Raw genomic sequence first — 27,249 nt, 5'->3', positions numbered from 1 at the left:
GTTCGAGTGGGTGATTTTCACCTTGAAATTGGAAACCATAAGGTTCGATTCCGAAAAATTAGAAATGAAAATCGCATGTTGGGTCCATGGTCCAGTTTCCATATGAGTTCATTGATCCTGCCTAAACATTCCAAAAAAACCACCATTTCCAAAACCCTTTTAAATTCTTGAAATCAAATGTATACAAAAATGATTTTAGAATGTGGGAAATCAATGAAATAAACTCACGCAAAAACAATTTGAACTTAACACAAATCATGCTATTTCAATTTAAACATATCACCTTTCAAAAATATTTTATCAATTGGGTTATATGTTTTTGGCTAAACGACGAGAAAACACATTAATGAATTTAGATTCGATACGAATCTCATGCTAAATTATTTGAGGTTGTTCACAATGTACGAAATTATCTCAAATTATCATTAAAATATATATCAATTTAACTTGAGTGGACAATTCCACCCCTGAAATCGAGAATTAGGCCAATTTTCATTGGTTCCGATAAATTGGAACTCGAAACCAGATCGGTTCTCATGAGAACTGCTGATTTGGTTGGGATTCGGATAGTTTCCGATTCCTTTGCACACTTCTAATCACAGCTCATCCTGACTAAACAAATGCTTTTTTTTTTTCCCTCTTTCTCTTTAGAATTTTCGACACCGTCAAATGGCACTCGAGCTAGGATTTTCATTACGTACCTCAAATACTTGGGATTTTGAATAAAACCATCTTTTTCTTCTTACACATCGCGAGCGACACGTTGTTACTTTGCACTTACCACGTGTTCGAATGTGAATAAGAACAAGATGTGCAAGTAAGTGTGAATGTGAGTGAGTTCACCTCACTGAAAGCGGCACCTGTACCATTCCATTAAGACTGCCTAAAAGGACCTGCTTTTTGTTTCTTTCTATAACCTCCACGATTAAAGGCTCGAGAAAGGATACCTTTTGTGATTCCGTGCGATTAATTTGACATAAGATTCGTCATCATGAATGATTAAGTAATGACTGTTTTCCTACCTGAAATAAAGCGATGACCAGTTAAATAATATCCTGAAAAAACATTGCTTTTGGGACAACCGAGGACGATGAACGAATCGAAGGGGGGCCAGCGAGGGTCATAAGCCCTGTTCGTTTGCTTGCTACTTGTTGTATTCTCTTATCGAATATACGCTGAAATTTCTTTTAAAATTCATGTACTTTTTCTCCTAAATTATATATACGAGCTAGAATTTCGCGTACTGTGATACCTTAATCGTAATCGTATATGAGTACAAGGAATTTGCGGAATTTGCGGAAATAAATCACCCATATGGTAGGGCCTGGGCAAGAGCATCTACAGGGCCTAGTAGCACAGGAGGGTTACCCCAGCATCATAGGGATTGTCGACTCCTACAAGGTTTCGAGAGAGCTTAGTCTGGGGACATCAAAAAGGTTAGGTGGGGTCGGCATCTACTTTTCAATAACTTGTTGGGGATGGTATGCTTTTGCCGATTTGGCGCTTTCCGGGAATTCTAAAATGATAGGAGAAAGAAGACAAAACAGCTAATTGGCAATTTGGTCTTTGGTGGGGGAGTACTTACCCATGTACTTTTCAAGGTTGCATACCACAAAGTCCACAAAGAAACCTTTGCATTCAAACCTTTAATTAAAAATAAGGGGCAAAACGACGTAAATAATTCATAAACTTTTACTTAATATATAATATAGTCTTTGAAACTTTAATTTATTCAATGTGATTATTAAACTTTTAGTACATGTTCAATCTGATCCCAAAACTACATAAAAATGTTCAATATTGTCACTAGATTTGAATTAATAAAATGATAACATCGAATGTTTTCATTAGACCATAGTAAACAAGTCATAAGTTCAGGGATGTCATTAGGCGAAAGTTCGAGAACTATTTGTGTCATTGTCCAAAAAAGATCATATATCTTGGCGGCATAAAAATTTTGTCCATGTATTCGTGGGAAAAATATATGAAAATATACCCGAATTTTCATCTGAATACTATCTACGTAATTAGTCAGTGAAATTTCGCTCCTTGTCCATGTAGCACCAACAGAAAGAAACTCTAAACTCTTCCCTCAAGCTTCTCTCTGCGTCTCTTCTTCAGACATGCAGAGGCCGCACTCCACCCTTCAGCTCATGATACCACAATCGCCGCCCGCCGGACCGACATCGTCGTTGCCGAGGTCGTCGAGCCATCACCGGCCTATGCTATAATGCAATTTGGGGTTTCTTCAAACGAGACGGCTTTGCTTGGAGCAACTTCGACTTCGATTTTCTTTTTTTCCTTTTTCGCTTTGAATCTGGCAACTCTTACAATTTCATTTTCATCAAACACGAAATAGGTGAAAACATTGTACTAAATTCCCTTTTTGTATGTAGCGAAAGAAATTCCGACGCTTAACTTGCACAGCAAAAATAGGTTGGATTATTTTACTTCATGGCAGAAGAAATTCCAATCCTTAATCATCTTCTCTTCGTTCTATCTTCCTTGACGATTCTTCTTAGGCCCTCGTCTCTCTCCTGCATCCATGTCGCCCGCCATCCAATTATAGTCTTAGATTGTCTTGAGAAGAGCGACTGTCATCTCCACACGCAGAGAGAGAAAGAGAGAGAGAGAGAGGTCAGTCTCTGCGAACGAGTATGGAGGTGCTGCCGCAAGTCATGATTTGCCTCCTCGCGACGCTGTGTCCCCGTGAGAAGCCTTCCAGCTTTATCTGATTCGATTCCTCACGGGGCGAGAGAGAGAGAGAGAGAGAGAGAAGAGGACAGTAGTGTACAACGTCAGGGGCTCAGAACCCATGCTCCACGGACAGCGCCAATCATTAAACATTTTATTACTAACTCTTCATTACTTAACAACGCTGCATATAGAGAGAGAGAGAGAGAGAGAGAGAGAGAGAGACCCTGTTCTCGTCAGGGATTATGCTGAGAGATCCAAATCTAGTTCCACTTCCCCATCTTTGAGGGAAGAAGAAGACTCCGATACTTGCCAACTCCAGCTCTCGACCACGGCACCGCATTCCGATTTCCAGAGCAGGACATGGTCCCCCCCCGGGAAAAGGAGAAGAACCCGGGAATTATTGACTAGGCTTTATCTTAATGCTGTAATCTTCATGGGAAGTACCAGTGCAGCGTGGGAGGTTGGTCGACCGAGAAGAAGTTGCAGGACTCCTCCGAAATGAACCCGCTCGGATGATTCTCTTCCATCCTCACCTGATGGTAGTACCCTCTTCCCGCCGTGGTCCCTCTTGACGACGAAGGAGGCGGCGGCGGCGGCGGCGGCGGCGGGGACGTAGAGCAACTGCCGTATCGGAGAGGGAGCGGGGGAGCAGCCGACGAGGGGGGCAGCTCCGGGGTCGGGTTCGGGTCTTCCTTGACGGATCCGCTGCACGACCCGGGCTTGCCGTCTTCGGAGGATTCGGAGAGGGGGGATTCATGCTTGACTGCGCAGTGATTGCTGCTCTCTGACGTTTCTCGACGGAGCTTCACCTTCAGCTCCGTTAGCTGCAACGTACAACACACAACGACAAGAAACGGAGAATTGTCGTTCATTAGAACTTGTAAAGATATTTTGGAAAGGAACCGATCATTGGTTAGCTTGTCTCACGATCAAGAATTGAATTCTGAAGATGCCAGTTCGAAAGGACTCTGATATTTTGGTACCAGGTTTTGGGTCCATCGCCCGCTGGTATGCGTCGATGTCGCACTCAATGTGAAATTTCTTTTCGAAATGCGACAATGCACCGACACCTATCGCTAGTATGCAGTGAGAACTGAAATTGCATGCGGAAAATTCCACCAGGAAGACATGTGATAAGCTGACTGAAAACATATTATTTCGGTACCTCTGCCGCTAGGGACTCCTTTTCTTGCTCGAGGCTATCGAAGTCGAGCTTCAGAGAGTCGTAGCTGGCCTTGAGATGGCCGAAGTCCCTCTCCAATTGCTTGGTCTTCCAGCGAGCGCGCCGGTTCTGGAACCATATCGCGACTTGCCGCGGTTGGAGGCTCAATTCTTCAGCCAATCTCGCCTTCCGCTCCGGCTCCAACTTGTTCTCGATCTCGAAGTTCTTCTCCAGGGCCTTCACTTGGTTTGCGCTGAGCCGCCGCTTCTTCTCGGTGATCAGGCCGGCCTCTTCCCCGGAATGATCCTCTTGGTCTAGACTGTCTAGCATTGCCTGAAATTCTATGCTGTAGCCTTGGCTCTTCTTTAGGACTTTTTCCTCTGCAGTGGCAACAAGAAAGTGGCGGGCTAGTCTCTTGTTTCCTTCTAACATGAACCAAGGAAGCTAGATGGGATATGGCATATCCGGGCAGACTCTCAAGTCAAGAAATAACAAGACTAAACTCCAATCTTCTTCAGGAATTAGAAACTGAGTATTGCAAAAAGCAGAATTTTTGCATGTTTTTGTTTGGCAGCGAAGTGGATTTACCTTTACCCGAGCACATGGAGATCCAGACATCCGACGAATCCGAGCTACTGAGCCGCTTCATGGCTATAATCAACACGGCTAATTGCGGCTCCTTATGCAGAGTCGAGTCACCAAGTGGAGAGAGGAGGGAAACAGGAAAAAAAGAGAACAGAAAAAGCAAGCGTTTCAGCTGTCACAACTTGCTCTTCTCCTCAATGACTCTGCTGTTGCAACAGGAGAAGCACACGCGCTCCATCGTTAAAAGAGACAACGTATGCTTAAAGGCAAGGGGAAGAGATCATGAAATGGGGTCGAGCGAGTTTCGAGGAGGGAAGCTGAAATAGGATAAAAATTCCCAAAACCAAGAAAGAGATGTCTCATATATATGCATACACACATATATAACTGGGAATGTGATATGCGATGACCCTTATGGTGACGTGTAGGAGGAAGCGAAAGGTATTGGGGCTGCTGTCGTTTTGCAGCATCAGCTTTTTCTTTGAGTTTGAATTTACTCGAAAAGTTGGCCACGTGAGTAGGCCCACCATCTCCTGGACTTTTCACATCCATTGAAGGCCACACATGCTTGTCGACACTGGTTCCAGTCAAGTTCGAAAGCCAAAGCAGAGCTCCAGCAGATGTTAGGGTGTGGTAGCCCAAGTGACTTCTCGAAGACAGAAGGCTCAGCAGTCGGAATTTCATCTGTACAACTGCTGTCTGATCTTGAATTTGGAAGAGAAACTCGTGAGGCGGAAAGAGAGCAGGAGGGTTTAGAACGCCTCTTCAGCGATCTATATTGCTAAAACAAAACGTGCTTCTGCTGCGGTGAATGGATTGATGTGACGAATTTGGGAATCTTTTTTTCTTTCTTTTGTGAGTTCTCCTTGTTCTTTTTCTAAGTTGGTAGGGAGTGGTTGGGTGCTAATTTTGCTTTCTTGGCTAATTTAGATGTGATAAACATAGAGCAGCTATTTTCTTTTTTCTTTTTTTGGATGAGAGGAAAACGGGGAATGCAAAGCGAGAAAAAAAACTTATTTATGAGAGTATAATGAAATTTGGGAAATAAGAACTAGTGACTATGGTGATAGTCTCAACTACAATTGATGAGTAGTCAGAGATCGAACGTGCTTCGCAGAGAATTATGCAGTATTTAACTTCGTGCAAATGGATTTTTGATTTTGGAGGACTACGGTTAAGGTTTTTGAGTTAGGGCTTCTTCTTTTTTTGTCGGCGAGTGTTTGAGGTGTCGGGAAAAGTATCGATTTCCTAAACGAGGTTAAGATATCAACCGATGTGACTTATCGCATCTAACACGACAAATTATGCCTCTATGCCTATAGGCTTTAGACCCCTTCTAGCCAGCGATATTTGAATTTTCTATTGAATTTGTCGTTTTATTTTGAATTCATAGAAAACCTACATTGGACTTCAAGGTTGACTTTAAAATGTGAGCATCTTAATGACTTTAGACCCTTCCCAACGAATGATATTTGAATCTTTAGTGAATTGATGATTCATATGAATTCACATTAAACCTACAGAAAGACTTCGAGGTTGACTTTGAAATGTTAGCATTCATGTGCTTTTGGGATGTTTCGAGTTAAAAAAAAAAAGAAGAAGAAGAAGATGAAATTGATAAATTTGTTTTTTTTTGAGAAAATGTAAAGTTGAAAAGTCGAAAGTAAAAATTTCACCAAAAAAAAAAAAAAAGTCGAAAGTAAAAAGGTGAAACCATTGGTGGTGCGGTTTGCCAACTTCTGATGCCCGTTGGTGCCTGTAAAAACGGGGACAAATCATCACTCTTAAAATCCGTGCAAAAAGAGGCACCAATCACGATTGATTCTCCCCAAAATCATGGTGGACATCGGTCGTGGATTTCCATAGATGCATCGGCAATCGAGTCTTTGCATCGGCTCCATCCATTCATCATCTGTATGTTCGAAGCGAAAATAATATGGTGAGGGACTAAATTGCGAAAGGGGAAAAAGGGCAGAACTTTTTTACATGGACTTCATACATTTGATCATGAATCGGGCGACCCGATGATTAATTTCCATTTTTAGTGTCCTCTTCTCCAAATTTGTGAATTCGTTTGATATGGTTAGGTAAATAACCTCAATATGTTCATTCCCGTCATATAAAAAATGCAAGAAAACCTTTAGCACTCGCTCATTAACAAAAAGAGTTAGACTTTAAATTAGCAATAGCAAAATCGTATATGGTAACCATTTTATTTTTATTTCAGAATTATTTTTCTATTTCAATTTTATTTTTAGAACAAAAAGATGTTTGGTAACGCAATTTCATTTTTTATTTATGAAATAATTATTTAGTCTAGAAATAACTTTAGATAAAAAAAAATAAGAAGTAAATTTTTTTATTTCTCTATTTCTAGAATAGAAATAAGAAATAAAAACTCATCTTATTACTTATCTTTGTTACTTGGGCACGAATAATAATCATTTTGATTAAAAATTAATTTCGAAAGAGAAATTTTTTTTTTTTTTTATATTCTTCAATGAGTTTCTAAGTGAAAATATGCGTTTGATAATGACACAAAATTTCTTCTCATGGACGATGGTGGCGGTGACGGATGGCAATAAGCAAACAGTGATCGGCGACGTCTAGTGGAGGGCAATTGGCGGGCGGTAATCAACAAACGACGGCCAACGGGCGATGGCGGCAATGGTTGATGGATGGCGATCGGCAATTGGGAATGGTGGTGGCGTACGGTGGACGGTGGTGGCGAGATAGGTGGTTGGCTAGTAGTGAGAATGAATAATGAAAATAATTTTTATTTCGATTTTGTTCCAAAAATAGAGAAGTAATTTTTTTCTTTTTTATGTTCCTAACTTATTTTTGGAGTAAATATCTATTCTGGAAATAAAAAAAATGAAATAGTTTTACCAAACATGATTTTTGTTGTAGAAATAAATCTGTTTTAGAAATAAAATTGTTATTATGCATACCTTAGCCAACCGCCCACTTGTTGCTACCGCTAGTCGCCATCTGAGGCCATTGCCAGTCACCATCCACCGATGCTTGGGAGAGAGAAATTTTGTGTTATTATCAAACGAACTTTTTTTCCTGAAACAAAAATTTTATATCGTTATTAAATAAGTATTTGTGCTCAGAAACTTATTAAGGAATAGAAATAAAAAATAAATCAATTTTTAGCCTGAATGGTTACTATTTGCCCCGTGAGCACCCGAATTTCTATTTTCCTCCGTCCATCCTTCGTTTGAAAGGGTTTCAATTGGTGAGCTGCAAATGTGTGACGTCACGCATATGTAAGTCTAACGATAAATATGTGCGGTAGAGATTTTACATATGAATGATGTCCGGTACCATATATGCTTACGAGCCGGAATCCTTCGATCGAGACGGAGGAAAAGACGGGCCGTGGAAAAGTCGAAAGTAAAAGACTTTTAATTCCTGGGAGAACAACGGGGAGATTAGTCTCGTGATCAGACATGCCAAATCAAGCGATGCAAACGCGCTCACAACTTTCATCATCACGTCCCATTGCCAAGTCCTGGCTTTTTGCTCGCGAGATATTTCTGCATGCTCGAGAATAACTGATCGAGAACGCGCACACCTGTCGACGCTCGATTGCCTAAGGCAGCAGAGCGAGACAGCTTTGGCATAACATCAGAGCCCCAATCGCTAATCAAATCACGTCCTTCTCTTGTGGGAAAGAGAAAAAAGAGAGCAAAGCACGAGCCCAACAAGTCCCTCTCCCAGCGGCCATGCAAAGCTAACCACAAGTGGCTAAGCAACAGTTGGGGAGATACTGAGCTTTTTATCTTTCTGATCAGTTTGACAAAGTAAGGAAGAAAAAGATAGTACCAATAATGCAGGGAAGACAGGCATGGCTAATCGCGAAGATTTAGGGATGCTTGAATGAAAAGCTCCTTGCTTCTATGGCAAATTGAAAACGACAAACGGAAATTAGCTATGTAACGACTTACCGCGGAAAACTCAGTTTCTTGGTCGTCACCACCTGTCGAAGAAGATAAAACATACAAACGTACAAACGAAAACGTACGCCATGTGGCGCTCTCGAGAGGACCGAAGTATCAGTTCACAATCCTTTCATCCATGTGAACATTAGCGGCGACTAATTAGGCCAGATCTGAATTCGACCAAGAATTTAGTTTCTTGTCAACATTATAATCCGACAGCTTTGCATGTATCGCGAGATGCACTTGATGGCGAAAAGAAACACGAGGTAACCAAAAAGGATTCTACTCGATCGCTATGGATTTTGTTCTGCTGTGGATTTAAAAAATTACAGAAGAATCGGGATTTAGAGAAAGAAAAATTTACCAATGGAGCAGCATATGGACTTCAAAATTTATGTGGTCCTGTAATGACTGACCTTTGCACAGTTTAATGCCTATTCTTTTAAGACTGTTGGCCTACTACTTCAAAAATCTGTCGGTATCTCTGAATTCCTATATTCTGGCGAAGATGAAAATGGGGAACAGCATAATGATATGTCAATTCCGGCGACTTCCATGGCATTGCAGACCCATTCAGGAACATCGCCTTCTGGAAACTGCAAGATAAAGGGGTATGAAGTGGGTTTAAAAGTGCAAGATTCTAACTTTTACCAAATAACACCAAGCACATCAATCAAACTCAATATTTGAGAGAAATCTTCCAATTGACATATGATTTCACCAGTGTGCATGCATATGCATGTGGGCGAGCTCAAGTAATAATTATTTAGATTTATCGAAGAACACATTGTCTTCACAATTTTGTAAATGAGTGCAACGACAGAAAGAGAGCTAACATATTGCGCATCATAAAGCAAGATCATAAACAGATAGATTTTCCATAGAAGTACCATTTTCTGCAGAAATTTGCATACGAACCTGCGAGCAGAATTAAAAACAGTTGTTAGAAGCTTACTACAAATGAGCATGGAAGAGAGAAGAAAAGCTGGAGAAGGGAAGATTATCTCAATTATATCAAAAAGGTGCCTACTCTGGAAATCTTCCCTGGACAATTGATGAGTGTAAATCACTGCTGAGCTGCATTGTATCACAAGAAATATCCAATTTCAAAACTTCACCAAGGATCAGAAACAAGAAATGGCCTTTTTTTTTCTTTTTTGCTACTTGTATATGGCATAGACAGCATAATCACAATTAGTACACCAACTTTCTACTCAAATCGTCACCTCATCATCCATTAATGATTTAAATGGATTTTCATACCTTCATCATGTAAAATAAATTGTGGTACGATAGAAGCTGGGATCCCATGGCATCTTTCGTAACCAGGCAATGAATATAGGCCCTAGAATATTTCTTGCAGACCTGCAGGAAGAAAGAAAAGGGCTGAGATATTCGAAGAAAAGCTTCTTCATTAACATTTCAGATTATCTAGTTCCATTGAGAACATACCATGCAATTGCATGAAGGATCGATTGGACGGGTATCAGTGGCCATTGCTCGATGTTTCAACTTCAGAACACCCTGATTGGAATGACGTATTAACGTGAGGGAAAGAAAAAAATACACTATATTGGGTACCCAACAACTTGCTCAAATTATTTTTACATGTTAATAGAAGAGGGTTTTGGCAAGCACAGGAATCCATTTATGTCGTTAGACAAGGAAGGAGCTTTTCCAATCTTTCAGGAGAGAGGTTTACTACCTCGGGTACAAGAGCTGTGCCAAAGCGAGCGGTACGAGTTGGATAGACACAATCATACATGTCAGCACCTAAAGCACTGCAGACCACAATATCTAGCGGATAACCAACACCCTGAGAAATGGAACATGCATGTATTAGAAGATACCACTAAAGAAGAGATTAAGTATAGATTCTATACAAACAATGGCATAAGTCTTAAGGTTATCAGTAAAAATTATAAGTATATTTTATACCATTACATATCGTGGTTTATCCTCAGGCAGCGCTGCAGTACACTGAGCGACAACACGCCAAAATGAATCTTTATCCTCCCCGCCTGCAAGACCACCAATGGCATAGCTGTCACAGAAGTACACTCAGTCAAATTCATTCCTCCATTAATTGAAAACATTAGAAAGAGAAACTTGGCCAAATGTATAAACTATTTGCACGGAGCACATCTACACATGCAGAAACAAATGGATCTAGTCTACTTAAGCACTCCATAGTCCAACCCACTTGTCGAAGGAGATAGGAGCAAACCAATACCTCACACACCTCTTGCAAAAGAGGTAAATGAAGTTTCTAGTTTCTTTAAATTCAGTCTTTTTTATTTGCTTTTTTTTTTTTTTTTGGTGACCCAAGAACCCTGTATAGCCGGCAGCCGGCGAGTAAACTAGGGGGACACGTAAGCGGGAGGACCCACCACCCCCGGCGTCCCATTAAGACCCCAAGCGACCGTGAGGGGATTCGAACTCCTCCCCTTCGTGAGGGGGAGAGAGCCCAAACCATCGCGGCCACCAAGGCGGTGGTAGTCTTTTTTATTTGTCGATAGCCACTTATCTCCAATTTCACACCATACAGTAATATCTGAATTTCAGAAGCAAAAGAGGTTTTATGAGACATAAAGAGCACATCTTCGTGATTTAACACCTGCATGGTCTTTTCATTCAGTCCAACATATCATGTATTTGTGTGCCTTCTATAATAAAACGGATGCACAAATTGAATATACAAAGAAAGTAAGGGTGAATAACCAAAACTCATCCTGCCCCAGAATATAGTGGATTGCATTTTGTCAAATTAAGAGATTAATATTCCTCTATTTGCAATCTTCATATGTTTGAAATGTACAAGTATTTGCAAACAAAGAATAGCAGAGTTGATCAGAGATCCATCAACAATAAATTTTTTTGGAGGTTTAGCCATTGAGTGTTTACTGCACTGCACTCAAATTTAACCAACTATTCAAACAGTGCATCACTCAACTGATGCATCTAGGTACTAGGCAATTCCTGGACAAAGAGAAATAAATGCATCTACCCTAAATTACTAAGTCTTCATAGACCGTGTCTTCTTCACTAAGTGAATCCAACAAAAAAGGACTCACAATCAATTTCCATAGTCAAACTAGAAACTTAATGCAACTAACCCTAAATCAAGCGGACTAATTCCTGGAAAAGTCATATAAAGCATCATCACTGGCAATGCAAACCACATAATTCACTCCACTGGTCATCATGCACATACCCAGGGAGATTCCGCTCCACCAAGCCTCTGACACATATGTCCCTGCTTACAGCATATAACATAAAATGTTAAGAGGCATTAGTACCAGACTATAACAAGAGACAATTAGAGGAATAGAATGCCGAAACAACTAATGAATTGAAACTTGAAGTAATACTAACCTAAGCACAGGATCTAGACCACCTTGAATGATACCAAATAAATTTTGCTCATTTGGTCTTTTATGAGCTGTCATCACATATCAGAAACAATCTGATTTGATTAGACAAAAACAAGACCATAATGTTAACCGAAAAAAAAAAGGGGGGAAGAAGAGCTGAAAGGACCCTCTATGGGAGATGTTAACAGTCAACATAAATTTTCTACTAGGACTAAAAAAAAATCATATATCTGAGACCTATTCATGAATCAGAAAAGCCTAGTCTGTTATGAAAAGTTCCTCCAAAAATCAAAGTAACTTTCTGAACAGGAACTTAACACTTTTGGTCCAGCAGGCCTGGGCAGTTAAGGGGGAAGTGGAACCACTTTTGCTAATTAGAAATTGAATGCTCTATGCACCTTCTGTGGATTGAGGATCTGAAAAATAGCTACTCGGGCTTTACAAAAAACATGACTGAAAACTAGATGAGAAAACTTTACCTGCTATACATCTGTCAATCCAACGAAGAGTGCGATACATGGCCTCCTCAATCCGTGGACCAGTAATGGTGGTCCTGACCACATCATCGAGAGCCATTATTATATCTGCTCCAATTCTGTTCTGTATATTCAGCATGAGACAAGGGTTATCAGATATTCATAGACTTATTTGACAAGAACACAAGAAAGAAGGCAAGCTTTCCTCATAGCCAAGCTATTACAGTCGTATTGCCAACCATTTCAAACTACTGCAGACTAGTTAGCTTCATGTTGTGTCAGGTTTCTTCAGTACCTTTTCTAGGTTTTTATTACTTCTAATTATTGAAAGATTAATTATATAGGGGACAGATTCACACAGAAGTATGAACATACTTTGGTGAACATGCCTCGGATAAAGATTGCTACCTTTGATAAACACATCTTCTAAAGACATCTCTCCAGTCTTTTCTAAAAAGTGAATTATTTTACCAGGTAACTTAGTAGGTGAGTATGGTTTCATTTTCTGATAATTCAACACTAATTAAGTAAAGATATCCAGAATGTCCTTTAGAAGATGTGCACATTGAAGATAGCGAATTAAACAGTACTTTAAATTACATGAAAGCAGAGATAACTAGAAAAATTGGGAATAAAAGCAATCCTCGATTAATCATGAGCCAAAAATATGACAGCAAAAATGCTGTGATAAACTCAAATGATAATAAGATTTCAAGAATAGTGGATCAATGGAGTGAATGGCAATCTCCAGAGAAATAAATCCGTCCACTTTTTGAACTACAGAATACTGATTCCATTACCAAGTTTGATCTGATCATAGAAGTGAGTCCCCTTAAAACCAAAAGTAATTGGTAAAATAAGTCCAAAGTCCATAGTCTAGTGCAGAATGCCCCAACATACTACATCCATACAACAGCTCATCAGCTTCATGAAAGTCGAGCCAAGGATTTTGCAGCAAATTCAATTTTTTTATTGGTCAGTCTGCAGAAAGCAAATATAATAGATGGCAGCAAGAAGTAGAGAGCATGAAATCCAAGGCATGCACACAAAGTAAGTGTATTACTATCTCCTCCATTGTTGTTTTCTTTTCTATCTGAAAACTCAGACATTTCACAAGATATTTGCAAAATGGCCAAAGAGAAACTTCATAATGGGATTTCCAATCATTTCCTCTAAGAACATTAAAGCAGACATTCCAGGAATCCTGCATCCAATTGCTAATACTTATTCATTCTCCAATTAAGTATAGCCAACAAATAGATATTTAATCTCATAAAAGAAGAAATTAAAAACACCGGGGAAAACTCTCCGGCATTAATCAAGTCCATAAGAATTGGTAAAGAAGTTCTGCCTACCTGTATTTGTATTGATTCTTCAGGTGTTAGAAGCATTGGCTTTCCATCAACTGGTGACTGAATAAAAAACGGAAGGAAAAAAGTATCAATAAATAAGACAAGAATCAATAAGAACACGACAGGAAAGAGTTAATAAAAATAGCCAGTGGATGCAATAGGAGTAATACAATTAAGCAAGCTATGTTGATGGACTGTATTGGAGAGACTGAAATACAAAGATGCAGCCTGTAGTTTCAGATAAAACATTTATTACAGCAAGAACAAAAGAACAGACAATGTTTAGTACTAATATACTAGCTGCTAAAGTAAACCCATCAAAGACAGAACATCAACTATTCAGTACATTTCACTTTCCTTACACCTGTCATGCTCAATGTTAATGATCTGATCATCGTGCAGAAAGAGAGGAAGAGGAACTAAGAACCAGCCCAATGAAGTGGACATCAATGAATGACTCCTCCAAGAAAAACCATAATATAAAAAATCACCTGAAAAGTTACACCCTTTTCAGTGATATCGGCTAAATGCAGCAAGGATACCTGAAAATACAAATATTCATAGTACCAATTTCAGACATAAAAACCTAAAAAATTACGGTAGTTAAAACATTTCAAACAGAGCTTTAGTAGGATAATCTAATTTCACAACACGAAATTATGGGTCATGTTTCAAAGAGACAGTGTTAAGGTCTCTATTTTTCATTTTAATGGAAAAATCATCTACTAGTACCACTATAACAAATGTGATGACTATATATGCAATACAACTGAGAAAAATTGCTAAAATTCTATTGAGAAAAATCTGTCTGAAAATAAATGAACATAAAAGAAAGAACGCTACTTGAAGCAACACAAAGACGATTAATTTTGGCAAGGTACCCACTGGGAGACTCAATCACATTTTAAAAAAGACAGGCACACCGTCATGCTACTAGAAATCAGCATATGCACATATCTATCATGATACGGAAAATATTCAAAATATAAACAAAAACTGTCAATTAAATCTAGTAGCACATGGACAACATATTCAGAGAAAGTCACAAAAAAACTGCATGTCTGCGCATACTAGACAACCATTTGGAAGCCACCAGAGTCGGTAAGTAGCGCTCTAGGCCAGTTCATAAACTTGTGAAGACCACCCAACTCGTCAATTAGCTCAGAAGTAGGACGAAGTGCCAAATGATAGGTATTCCCCAGTATTATCTGGCAACCAATTTCCTCAAGTTGGTCATTTGTCAGTCCTTTTATTGTCCCTGTTATTAAAGAAAAAGTGTACTCGTTAATTTTGCAACCACTGCCACCTCTTCCCATAAGCTCAGGAATGCTTGAAAAAGGAGTTAAAAAAAAAAGAGCAGAAAAAAAGCAGGATGCAGAATATGAAGGGGCAGGGTGTAGAGCAAATTGACCAACTGAAGAGTTACACACGATAAAAATGAGCATGAACTCCTATTTCATTGTTATTTATGTATTGCTCAGTGAATAAATGTAAAAATCAAAACAAACCCCAAAAACAATGAACTGAGGATGCTCCTAGCAGAGTTGCTTTCTTACACATGTCACACAAAAGAAATATAAGCCAAGTTGTTGAACAATTCCAGAATGTCTGTTGCATAGCTGTCAAAGTATAATTAGAAAGAGATACAAATATACAAGTTGCATCTAGCAATATTCATTAACCAAGTCTCCTCTTCCCCGCTACATAGAGTCAGCAACAAGATGAAGTGGCTGAAAAGCCATTTCCCACCTCGAGCAACCTCAACCACACGAAAAGGATGTCACAATGCTCACTTTCATCAAAACTATTCTATTATACTTATAGCTGTGCGAGTCCATTTTTTCTTAGTCTATTTACATCCATAGGAAGTCAACATAGTAAGACATCCTGTGAAGTGCACTCATATTCAACATCCAAATTATCACCTAGGATTGGGAATGTCAAAGAAGTGTGCATGGATGATGTATTCCCGATAATACAAAAAGAGTCAATACCCCTCGAGGTAACATGACAAACCTTGTGTCCCCACTGGCATAAACAGAGGTGTTTGACAAACAAAATGAGGGAGTGTTAGTTGAGCTGCACGAGCACGATTAAATCGCCCGAGAACCTAGTACAAAAAAGTATGAAAGCATCAAATCAGAGACACAACTGAGCATGCAATTAAGGATGAGCAATCACCATGCTCTCAGTAATCATGTCGGACTTCTTGCTAAGGCAAAGGCAGAGCTTGTTTATTGGTGCACCCATTAGTTACAAGAAAAACCCTTTTTACTAGCTGCATATAGTAAAACTTATATAGTAAAACTTCAGTTCTTTCTATCATTAGCTGCATTGTCTTCTGGTTCAATAAGTAATCAGCAAGCAACACAAACTCATGCGCAAAAGCAATCAGCACAGTTATGGTTGGAACACACTGTGGACATCAGGGAACGCAACCACAATGATGAGACTGCCGGGAAAATCTTAATTACCGAGGGATGAAGGAGCAAGAAACAAGGACAAACATACTTTCCAATCAACTGGGCTTCCATGCTCATCGCTCAAGCACTTCAAATGCGAGAAAAAGTTCACTTTCTTCGCATTCAAGAACCATGTCCGTAACCATTTCAAGAACTACACAGGTCCGCACGCTCCATGACATCACAACGAAACAAGAGGCAAAAGAGAGAGCGATAAGGAAAAGCGGGAAAGAGCGTAACCTCAAAGCGAAGCGCCATCCAAACTATCTCCTCCCGCACCACCGCACCACCCGCAAACTATTTACACCGAACGTTTTCCCAAACAAAAAGATTACACCCCAATATCTCCGAAAAAGAAAGAGAGAAAAACAGAGCAAAGAAGGGCTAAAAAGAAGAAATTGCAAGGACAGGACGAAAGAGAGACTTACAGAGAAGGCAAGATGCCAGGGGAGGTGGTGATAGGAGATGGGTGACGGCGCGTGGGCTTGAGAGCTTAACCAATGTCGTTAAAGGAAGCTTCTTTGACAAAGAAAACGAGCGGGAAGAGACGAGGAAGAAGGAGGAGGAGAAGAAGAAGAGCCGACGGCAGCAGTTGCAGCTTTGACCGTTGTATCTCTCGCCCCCACGCCAGTCCTGTTCGCCCCCTTTGCCCTAGACAGGATTATCAACTGTACGAGGGTTTTGCTTTTTTCTTCTTTCGGTCAGAGAGGGTTTTACTTTTTTTTTAATCGATGAGGCTTTTACTTAATGATGTCGTCACAAACCACTACTGTATTTAATTTAATAAAAAACAAATATTTTTTATTCATTTGTTTCACATATTTATTTGAATTACCATTGAAAAAAGAAATATATCATAAGCGATTCTTTTAATGAACTTACCATGTCTCCCTTTGCCTTCTTTGAGTTCATTGATGCTCTTGATGGGTCAACTTTGAGAAAGCTCACGGACCCAAAATAACAGGACTACACCTTTCATGGTATAAGATGACGTGTTCTTTTTTATCTTTTGAGGGCGTGCTATAATGGTACATTACTTCACAAATAAAATATTATGTTACAAATATAAATTACTACGTCACTATCGCACTTTAGCGTCAATTTAGGTCAGGCATTATGCGAAATGAGCTGTACAAGAGCTTAAACCAAAATTTAAAATTTAAAAGAAAACTCCATTAATGAAGTGACACGGCAAAGCTTCAGAGCGCGGAAGAAAATTTACAGGCAAAGATGGTACGAACAGGAAGAGCACTGGTTCACCCCTCACCATCCAATGAAATCAGCAGGCATAAACATCCCTAAAAGTAGCAAGAGCATAACATCTAGTAGAGCCGAAATGTGCCAATCCAGAACGATTTATACAGTGGCATCAGTAGGTCTTCATTCCTCTTATCAATTCTATTCGAAAAGCACAATAATATGAGTAACGGTGAAACAATTCACCATCTCAAGATAGTACAGGAGCATCACGTCACACGAATTTCTGTTGTTGAAAGGAGAAGAAAATTGAAGTTGCTTCGAGAACTATAACCACCCATATCTTGCCAGTAATTTCAATCGATCTTTGATTCTGACAAGATGCTATTCAGGTACAAAGAATGGCCGGGGCACAAAAAAAAAAGAGAAAGAAAATCGGGTCAGTTGATACATGTGAATGAGCCTCTACTTCTTGTACATCCTAAAATCAGGAGAATTCTGTTTCAATGGTGACAAAGGCCGTCTCGGTGATTCCACATCACTGAGATCAATCCTCTTCTCGACTGGGCTACTCATCTTAGGGCTTGATTTTCTCTTGTTAGACTGCAACCAATTGAATGTCAACTTAGCAGAAGTTCAGAATTGCAGGTGCACAAAATTAAGTAAAGCTCTCATCTTTGTTCTAACCTTTGCAGGAGCACTAGCTGTGATTCTCCCACCAGAACCAGAAATGTCCCTTTCTTTCTGGTAGTGCCTCAGTAACCTCTTATTTTCTTCATCTAAAACATTGTTTTCTTGAAAGAGAAGATTTACCTACAAAAATTAAATATTGCTAAGACTATTCTCAGAAAGACATCTTACGACAATTTAAGCCCTCAAAGAACTTCTTACCTCCTCCTCAGCTTTATGAAGGTTAATTCTGAGATTTTCCTTATCTTTCTCCAGTGTCTTCATTTCAGCAGCCAATGAAAGAACTATCTGGGTTGCTGGCCTTAGGCTACATTATAAACAAGAGTGTCACTTTCAACTTCATCTTTGCATTGAATGGAAATGTCATCTTTGCATCTTGCAGCAGTGCCATCAAAAGTGTGGGAAAGTGGCTGCATCTAGTCAAGTGTTGGAAATGCTGACAAAGCACAAAATTAAAGGCAACCAAAGCACTCACCGGTTCCACATTTTTAACAATTCTCGACATGATTCATGTGCACTATTTGCCTCCAAAAATGAATATGCTGATGCTCCTGCATCTTTACTAACCAATGTTGAGATGATTGATTCGACTAACTTCTCCTCCACAGTGGTGCTCTCTGAAGTCTCTTCATCCTTCAAAGAAATAATAAATGAGTAATCCTCTGCAACTAATAAAGAGTAAAACCCTTATGGTACATATATGCAAAGTCGCTATGTCCTGATCCATTAAAGACGGCACACCAAGACCCACATGGAAATAAAAACAAATAGTTTCACCTAACAAAATCTACTCGCACTGAGAATTAGTAAAGTGAAGCAAAAGAAAAAAATCTAGCTAAGAAAACTCTGTTCAGATGAAAGGTTCACGTCAAGAAATGACCAAATTCAAGGACTCCCCCTTGCCTAGTTTGTAAAGCATAATAATCTCATATGTACCTCCAGCACTGTTTTGTTTAAAGAATCACACACAGTCTCTCCTAACTATCTGCATAAGCTTGTTATAAAAGATCCTGTGTTTGCTGGAACATTTAATCATTGTATATAAAATGAGGAGTTCAGACTAACTTTACATGACACCACGATATCCGCCACTATTTTATCCATGCAAATTGAGCTATTTTACAATGAGAGAGACAACATATGCTGTTCATTCTTTCTGCCCAAGAAAGAAGGACCACCTAGAGCCCTTCCCACAAAAGAGCAGTACAATATAACACCTTTTGATATTACCGCAATATGCAAACAAGCAATCAATTCTTCACCAAATTTCAAAAAGAAAAACAATGGACCAAGCCAAGAAACTATAACTTTGATATTTCAAGGCATTCAGCTTCAATTCGACCAATCATTGTTTAATATGATTACCGTCAATTTGCAAACAGATGCAACCCTCTGCAAATATGACTCATCACAAAGTAAATAAAAAAGGGACATTTACCATTAGTTCACAAGAGAAATTCCCCACCCAATGCTTGTTTTTCAAAATATTAGTTAGTAAGGGTTCATGAATCAAACAAAACCTATCAAAGGATTAGGACTTGATACGCCTATTTGATGGAAAGGCTATATAAAATGCAAAAATTAGTGCTTTACAAGCACACCAGCACAATGAGTTGACATAGGAAGAAGAAAGCACCAGAATACCTCAAGAGTATCATGTTTGTGCTTGAAATACTGCACCTCATCCGTCAACCGCTGCACCTCCTCCTCCAGCTCCTGAACCCTCGCCTCTGCCTCTTTGGCCCGCTCTTCTACCTCGTTGCCGAAATCCATCAATGCCTCCCGATCATGGTCGTACAGGGCGCACTCGGTTTCCAATTTCTTACACTGAGCCAGCAAATTAGCGCATTCCGCCGCCAGTTTCTGGTTCTCCTCCACAAACTTCTTCAACGCCTGCGCATTCAAGCATGCCTCGGCCTGCCGCATTCCCATGAGGCAGAACAAACCCCATCCACACCCATAAGCATCATCCCAAAAAAGAAAGAAAAAGAACCAAAAAAAAAAAAAAAAAAACCCAATTCGACCCATGCGCAAATGTCTACGAGGAACACATCAAAACACATAATTGAGGAATCATCTTATCTTACCCTAGCGCGCTCGACGAGACCGTCTTTCTCGCTCAATCTGGAGCGGAGGAGCGAGCACTCCTCGCGGAGCCGCTTCTGGACCTCCTCGGAGGCGCGGAGCCTCGACTCGAGGGTTTCCGCCGACACGGGGAGGCCCAAGGTGTGATCGATCGCGTCCCTGATGCAGTCGTCGATCTGCGGGGGAAGATCCATTCTTTCCGCGGCCTCCGGCGAAACCCGATATCGTCGGAGGTCTGGCTGGCTGGCCGGCCGGCGGAGGGGGCAGAAGGAAGCGGAGCCTCCGGCGATGGGGTCGGGGAATCCGGAGAGAGGAAGACGAGGTGGATGAGCGCGAGGGATTTGGGGGAAGAATTAGGGTTTCGAAGAGCTCGGAAAGGGGAGAAGCGTTTCGTTTCTTCCGGAGCGTTGTCTTTCTGAAGAGATTCAAATTGAAAAGAAGGGGGGCTAGCCGTTTGAGAGGCGAGACCGACCGTACTTAAGGTGGATTCGCGTTGGAAAATTAAAAAAAGAAAAAAAAAAAGGAAATAAGGAAAAAAGGAAATTTTATTGTAAAATGTTTTGCTCTAAATAGGGTATATATATATTTATTTATTTTAAAAAGAGAGGGGGAAATTTGGTCATAATCTTGTGCTTGGAGTCGTAAATTGTAAAGCTATTTTATGACTTTCAAAACTTTTGAAAATTTAATTGATGCATTATGACCATTTCCAATCTACTATATATGCAATCTTCGGATGGATAAAAGAAATTTTATTTCTTCATGTAATGTATTTGAGTAGCGTGTAATCAACATTTAAGAGAGATTCGACGATCATGGACGGGCTACTCTCATGTGGTTCGGTGGAGGTGGCACTAGCTTGTTGGAGTATGAAGAGTGTACAATTACTCCTTAACATTTTGACGGTCAATCATTTGAGTATCTAAAGTTTGATTTTGGCTAATTTATTATTAACGCTCAAGAAAGAACATGCAATCAAATCCTAAATTCATTGTTGAGGATTTCCTATATCAAAACTCAGATGTGCCTTCTAGTTGATTTTTTTTTTCAAGGTCGGGACAAATAGGAAAGTCACATAGGATTTCCAACATCAAAAACTTATCAAGGGCAAGTTGTAGGACTTGATTATATTTCCCTTTGGGCATAGATATATGTGCATGCACTTTTACTAGTTTCTTCGTAAAGATATTTAATAATATTTCCACCATGGATGGATTTGGAATATACAGATACCTGTTTAACCATACACGCTGAGCCCATTTGATGAGCTTAATGAAGACATTAGTGAGGTCACAGCAACTAAGCAATTGCTGAAGACCTTGAGAAATTTTAAACAGGTGTGACAAGTTCCGCTAAAACCCATTTACCAAGTCATAAGATAAGTATTCTATTGAGTGTTAAAACAAGTAATAATCAATGAATTGAATGATTTTGGCTTGTTGAAGCACCTGTACTTGTCAGGTCACTTTGTAGTGAAATTTCAGTGATATCTAGCATCTGCTTGTGTACTTCTCTTAAGTTTAAGATCAAGCAACGCAACGCAAACACAAGTACTACACAAGTTAACACAAAGACAAATACACAAGCTGACGCCACTTCATATCCTCGATTGTTATTCCTGATTTCGCTAAGGAAAACAATTGCCAAATCTCCCACTTGAAGGATGCAAGCTTGGTGATTGAGATGCTTCCCATGGCTTCTCCCAGACGACAGCCTCGTATTTATTCATCGAATCTCCATCCCTTGCGGCAATGACAGGCCAGTGATTGGTCCTAGAGACAGTTTGAGACTCTTGCCTTCAACGGTTTCTGTAAACAGCAAGCTAGCCTCGGACTGACTTGTTGTACTCGGTGATCGCAAGTTCGGCTTTTTCTCTGATATGCGTGCATTATTTCCTTGATCGGCCGCCATCCCCTGAGTTGATACTTCCGGTTAGTTGCGGTGGTGGTGGATGCTAGAGGGAAGATGATGAGGAATTGGGGTTTCATTTTATTTGTGAGATTGTATCTGATTGCTAGCTTTATTGCTTCTTTCATGGATCAGTTTATATAAAAAGCAAGGCTGGTCTAGTGTCACCTAGCATTGGCAATGAAAGCGACGGCATAAGATGCGGTTGTCTTTTTTTTTTTTTTTTTTTGGGGTCGAAACATCATTCTTTCATTACTAACCCACTAAAGGGGTATCTTCAGTTGGAACATCTAAGCATAAGATTGAAATTAAAGGTTGAGGAGGATGTGAGAACCAATTACTAAGAAGGGAATTTGCTCGGTGGGCTTTAGCAACCTAATCCGCGGCCTTGTTTGTTTGCTGAGGCTCATAGATGATCGAAGTTCCATTAAGCTCGGCCAGTAAACTTTTGCAATCCTCCACTATGGGTTGGGCCGGCCAAGGGGGCTCTTCAAAGCCTGATAAGCAATGCACAAGGGGTAAGTGATCTGATGATAAGGTCACCTGCAGATCATTTTCAGTCGTGGCTTCCATATCAGTTTCGGTCATGGCTTTTAGAGGGAGATTAGTTCGTGCTTTTCTTTTCTGTTTAACCCACAACAGAGCTTCTCTCATAGCTGGGGTTTGAGCTACCCAAGCGGACGACATGTGAATCTTCTTGGTGAAACCCGCGACAAGAAGACCGGCGGCATTTCAGCCACCGATCCCGCCATCATTGAGGCGCACCAAGAGCTGTCGACATTCAGCTTCAGCTTGCTTATACCAGGTGGGTTCCATTTCAGTGTGTTATTTGGGCTTTGTGTTGATCCTCTGTTGTTGCTTATCCCCCTGGCGAACTATTTCGTGTACAGAGTAGCAGCTGTGCGGGCTTCTTCTGGAGCGGTTGTCGGATTAGGCGAAGATCTTTGGAAAATTGTTGAGTTACGGGTCTTCCAGATTTTCCACAACATGCCTGCAAAGAGGGCTTTCTGTTCAGATCCTGCTCTCGAGGTGAGATTCTCAAAGATCCATTTGTCGATTACTTTTTGGACATGTGTCGACTTGAAAATTAGGGGCTGACCATAGGTGTTTTGTTCAGTCGCATAGGAGGAAGAGATGCTCTGTTGTCTCTGGTGCATTGCCACAAATTTGAAAAGTTGGATCAGGTATCATGTGTTTTTTGTACAAGTTTTCCTTTGTTGGAAGAGAATTGTTGCATATATTTCAAAATAAAAATCGAATTTTTGGAAATGTAGAGATTTTCCATATCTTGTTCCATAGGGATTTTGGAACCTGGTAGGATGAAGATGGGTTAGGTTTGGTGAGGAGTGCTGCTCTGTTATGTATTTGATTGTAGCCACCCTTAATTGTATAGTACCTCGAGCTATTGGTTGTCCATACAAGCTTATCAGAATGAGGATTTAAGCTAAGCGGGTTAGCTAGGATCTCTTGAGTTACTCTTTCTTAAAAAAATTCATTAATTCTTCTAATGTCTCATTCATTGGCTTCATTGTCAATTAGTTCAGCCACCACCCTTGGCTCATTCCGATTTGCTGGGCCAATAAGTTTTCCAAAAGGAAGCCATACATCTTCTCTAATGTGGATTCTTTGTCCATTTCCAACCTTCCATTTATTGGCATGTTCGATTGTATTTCTCCCCATCAATAAACTTTGTCACCCCCATGAAGGATGGGATCCTTTTTTTGCTACCTAGAAATCACCTTGAGAAAAATAAATACTTTTAAGAACTTGACACCATAGGGCATCCTATTGTTTAGCCATTCTCCATGCCTGCTTCCCCAACATTGCTTTATTAAAATTCACTAAATCCTTAAAACCTAGGCCTCCACAATCCTTTCTAGTTTTCAGCTCTTTCCAGTTTTTCCAATGAACACCTCTTCTAACAGCATTCTGTTTCCATCAAAAAGAGGCTATTCGCTTCTCAATAGCGCGGCAAATAGAAGTTAGAATTTTAAAAATGGACATAGCATATTGGGGTAGGGCTTGGATAACTATCTTAATAAGTATTTATTTTCCCGCCTTCGATATCAGCCTCTCTTTCCATCCTTCAAGTTTTCTCTCAACTTTAGTTAGAATCTATGCAAACATTTGCTTTTTTTGTGCGACCCTAATCCAATGGGATTCCAAGATATTTCTCTATGTTTTCTGAGATAGAAACTCTCAACTTAGTTGCTACATTATGTTTCAAATTCTGTGGGCAATCTCTCCCAAAGAAAATGCCTGATTTATTGAGGTTGATAACTTGTCCCGACACATAATAATATTGGTTCAATACATTGGCTACATTCTGAGCTTCTCTTATCGTTCCATCTAAGAAAAAGATGGCATCATCAGCAAAAAGGAGGTGCGAGAGTGTTGGGCATGTTGGGTTTAGGCGAATCCCTTTTATACTCCCATCTCGGACAACTTTACTCATAAGGGTTGAGAGAGCATTGGCCATAACAATAAATAGATAGGGGGATAGAGGGTCCCCTTGTCAAATACCTCTCTAATAGGCCTAAAGACATCTGAAGGCTCACAATTTACTAGGATATTGAAAGATACCGATGAGATGCATTACTTTATCCACTTTATCCATTTTTCATGGAATCCCAACCTCAACATATAATCACTTAGAAAATCTCATTCAACTCTATCATACGCTTTTTGCATATCTAGTTTTAGAATGGCTGGAAATTTACGCTTCCTCCTTCTCACCCTTAACTGGTAAACCACCTCTTGGACTACAAAGATGTTGTCTTGAATCCGACAGTCCTATATAAAAGCAGTTTGCTCCACAGAGATTATCTTTGGCAGCCAAGTTTTCAGCCTATTAGCCAATACCTATACGACCATTTGAGTGCGTGGACTTGTGTCCATATTAATAACCCGAGGATGGATGGAGGAAGTGAGGGTTGAAGATTTTGGTCTTTTCTTCACTTTTCTTTTCCATTTTTTTTATAGTTTGCTAATTTTTTTTCCTAAAAAATACCACCATTGATCCCAAATTATGTCCATTGCCACTGAAATATACAAATTATTATTAATATTTTTATACCGAGAATCCGTCTTGGCACACCTTACGGGTGCTTATGGCTCCCACTAGACACCAGCTAGCGAAGACATGACTATACTTCGAGGGGAACTAGCACGAGACCCTACCACCCATGACCCTCCACTTAAATCGCAATCAACTAGTTGGGGAATCGAAGCCAAGACCTCAAGGTCGACTAAGCCCTAACCAACTGGGCTGCCTACGAGTAGGTTATACAATTTAATTTTTATGTTACCAAAACTCCAAACATTTACCAAGATGACGAAAATACCATTTATTATTAAAAATCCTTAACTTTTCCCATTGTGATAGTAAATATCCCAAATTTATTTTTGTGTCACCAATAACTCAAACTTATAACATCATGACAAAAATTTGGGTATTTGTTTCGTATGGGTAGAATTGAGGGTTTTTTGTTTCAACCAAAAAAACGCTTGGCAATTTTGGTGTCACCAAAAGTTGAATATTGTTGTAATAATGGTACAATTTTAGGATTTTTGGTGATATCGTCAATTTTTTTAATTGTGTTTAGAGTTACGTACAGGTAATATTAGAGTAGGTGACTGCTATTCAAAGTGCTTATCGGAGCTCTTGTTAGCATCTCGCATAATCTTAATTAGCTTAAACTTTCATTTGTGTTCCTTGAATATTACATCGGCACATTAATTGAGAGCTCAGTTAATTGGAAATGATAATAAAAATAAGGGCTAATACCTTAAAAAATCTCAAACTAGTACATCTATGACAAATTTACCCCAAACTATTTTTAAACCATAAAAAATCTCAAACCGGTACACCTATGATAGATCTACCCTCTGTTAATTTGGTTAGATTTTGTTGTTAACTTTGATGACGTGATTGCTCACGTGGCAAGCCATGTGGAAATAACTTAATTTTTTTTTCAAAATAAAATAATAATAACTTTATAACAGTAAAGGGAAAAACAAAAGGATATATTTAAAAGCCCTAATAAATTCTCATTTCTCACGCCTTCTTCAGGTGAGGCTCTCTTCTCTCTTCGTTATAACACAAAAAAAACCCTAACAACAAATTCAGTTCAATTCATCTTTCTCGACAAACACTCTTCTTTCTCGAGGTGATTTACAGGGCGTGGCTCCGGTCGAAGTTCGACAAGTTCATTTGGTCAGTTATTGGGGTCGCGGTGTCGGCGCAGGCCGAGGAGACTCTCAAAGTGAGTGAATTGCTCCCGGGCATGGAAAGTTTGAGTTTTTAAGTAGGAGTGCCTTTGGTTTATCCTGTGATTGGTGAGTGGAATTGTGGTGTTCTGTCATTTGAGGGCAATGTGGTGGATTTGCACTTGAGTGGTTTCATGTTATTAAGGTAGGAAAATAAGAGCTCTCTATTCCACATCGCGTTCGAGCTCTATGTTTCTGAAGACCCCTCTCTTTCATTTTTGTTGGATCTTTTAGCCATATTCTTCTAATCGTGGTTGCTTCGCTCGTTTTTGGTTTGTGACAAACTTGGTTTTATGTTTATATGTCTTAGCTCCACATGGTTTACTGCTTGTCCGCAATCTGTTTGTATGATTACATATTACTTTTGCTTTGCTATTCCTTCGTGTTAGTTCATGTCCTTATTAGCGTTACGTAATATTTCCTACCTTGAATCGTAAGTGTGTCAAAATTTTAATATGAAACTTGCATGTGAATGGTATGATTGACTCGTACATCACATGCTCGTTGAAATGCCAGAACTAAAATCACTTATGTTTGTCACTAATTTCAGGTGTACTTTGAGTGTGATTCTACATGTCTCATTAGATTTCATAAATATGCTTAGTCCCTAAAGAGCATGTACATTTGAATATTATAATATTACGCCGACTTTAGGACGTGGATAATATACATATCTACGTGGATAATTTTGATTAAGGTTTCAAGGTTTAATTTTGCAGCAGAAACAAGTTATATTATGTATCTCAATCATTACTCTGAATAGAATATAAGACAGCTTTTCTCTAGTCCTCCTAGTCTAGGGCGACTCACACGGCCGAGTTTTGCCCTGTACATGAACTAGGTAATCCCTCATGATCATCATAATCAATTAATTGCTATTAAAGAAGCTGATATGATAGTCACGGTACAATGACAAGCTTTTTTTCCTTTTGTGAACTCTTTGGTCATTGAAATTATACAAGGGCACACACTTATATGTACCCATATATTATTTAGAATAGTGACTTGAGCTCAATTAACCCCACTTAATGAGATTGAAATTCTT

At 39.6% G+C, this 27,249-nt stretch overlaps 3 protein-coding genes across 6 annotated transcripts; all 3 read right to left on the bottom strand.

Moving 5' to 3' along the window:
* Positions 1 to 2,789: 2,789 nt before the first annotated feature.
* Positions 2,790 to 4,809, bottom strand: LOC104447992 (homeobox-leucine zipper protein ATHB-6). 3 transcript variants are annotated; one of them, XM_018876491.2, is made up of 3 exons: positions 4,448 to 4,809; positions 3,863 to 4,284; positions 2,790 to 3,521 (listed from the first exon to the last, which is right to left on the bottom strand). In XM_018876491.2, the coding sequence occupies exons 1-3, from the start codon at positions 4,506 to 4,508 to the stop codon at positions 3,129 to 3,131; spliced, it is 876 nt and encodes a 291-aa protein (XP_018732036.2). In that variant the 5' UTR covers positions 4,509 to 4,809; the 3' UTR covers positions 2,790 to 3,128. The 3 variants fall into 3 exon arrangements, with proteins under 3 accessions (XP_018732036.2, XP_018732037.2, XP_010060054.2); XM_018876492.2 differs by having other exon boundaries at positions 3,863 to 4,281; XM_010061752.3 differs by having other exon boundaries at positions 3,863 to 4,239; positions 4,448 to 4,806.
* A 3,734-nt stretch (positions 4,810 to 8,543) lies between these two features.
* Positions 8,544 to 16,723, bottom strand: LOC104447993 (queuine tRNA-ribosyltransferase catalytic subunit 1). Of its 2 annotated transcripts, XM_010061753.3 has the most exons (16): positions 16,484 to 16,723; positions 16,296 to 16,352; positions 15,610 to 15,703; positions 14,673 to 14,851; positions 14,085 to 14,135; positions 13,597 to 13,653; positions 12,245 to 12,365; positions 11,767 to 11,833; positions 11,606 to 11,647; positions 10,330 to 10,435; positions 10,097 to 10,207; positions 9,844 to 9,915; positions 9,655 to 9,756; positions 9,422 to 9,468; positions 9,282 to 9,309; positions 8,544 to 8,987 (listed from the first exon to the last, which is right to left on the bottom strand). In XM_010061753.3, the coding sequence occupies exons 2-16, from the start codon at positions 16,311 to 16,313 to the stop codon at positions 8,856 to 8,858; spliced, it is 1,227 nt and encodes a 408-aa protein (XP_010060055.2). In that variant the 5' UTR covers positions 16,314 to 16,352; positions 16,484 to 16,723; the 3' UTR covers positions 8,544 to 8,855. The 2 variants fall into 2 exon arrangements, with proteins under 2 accessions (XP_010060055.2, XP_010060056.1); XM_010061754.3 differs by lacking the exon at positions 15,610 to 15,703.
* A 671-nt stretch (positions 16,724 to 17,394) lies between these two features.
* LOC104447994 (calcium-binding and coiled-coil domain-containing protein 2) lies at positions 17,395 to 20,466 on the bottom strand. Its single transcript, XM_010061756.3, has 6 exons — positions 20,030 to 20,466; positions 19,587 to 19,859; positions 18,418 to 18,575; positions 18,144 to 18,249; positions 17,940 to 18,065; positions 17,395 to 17,855 (listed from the first exon to the last, which is right to left on the bottom strand). Exons 1-6 carry the CDS (start codon positions 20,219 to 20,221, stop codon positions 17,718 to 17,720), a joined length of 993 nt encoding a protein of 330 aa, XP_010060058.1. The 5' UTR covers positions 20,222 to 20,466; the 3' UTR covers positions 17,395 to 17,717.
* Between the last annotated feature and the right edge of the window lie 6,783 nt (positions 20,467 to 27,249).

This window comes from Eucalyptus grandis, chromosome 6 (assembly GCF_016545825.1).
Source record: "Eucalyptus grandis isolate ANBG69807.140 chromosome 6, ASM1654582v1, whole genome shotgun sequence".
Classification (NCBI taxonomy): Eukaryota; Viridiplantae; Streptophyta; class Magnoliopsida; order Myrtales; family Myrtaceae; genus Eucalyptus; species Eucalyptus grandis.
The sequence above is the reverse complement of the archived record's forward strand: the minus strand, read 5'-3'. Positions and strand labels throughout refer to the sequence as shown.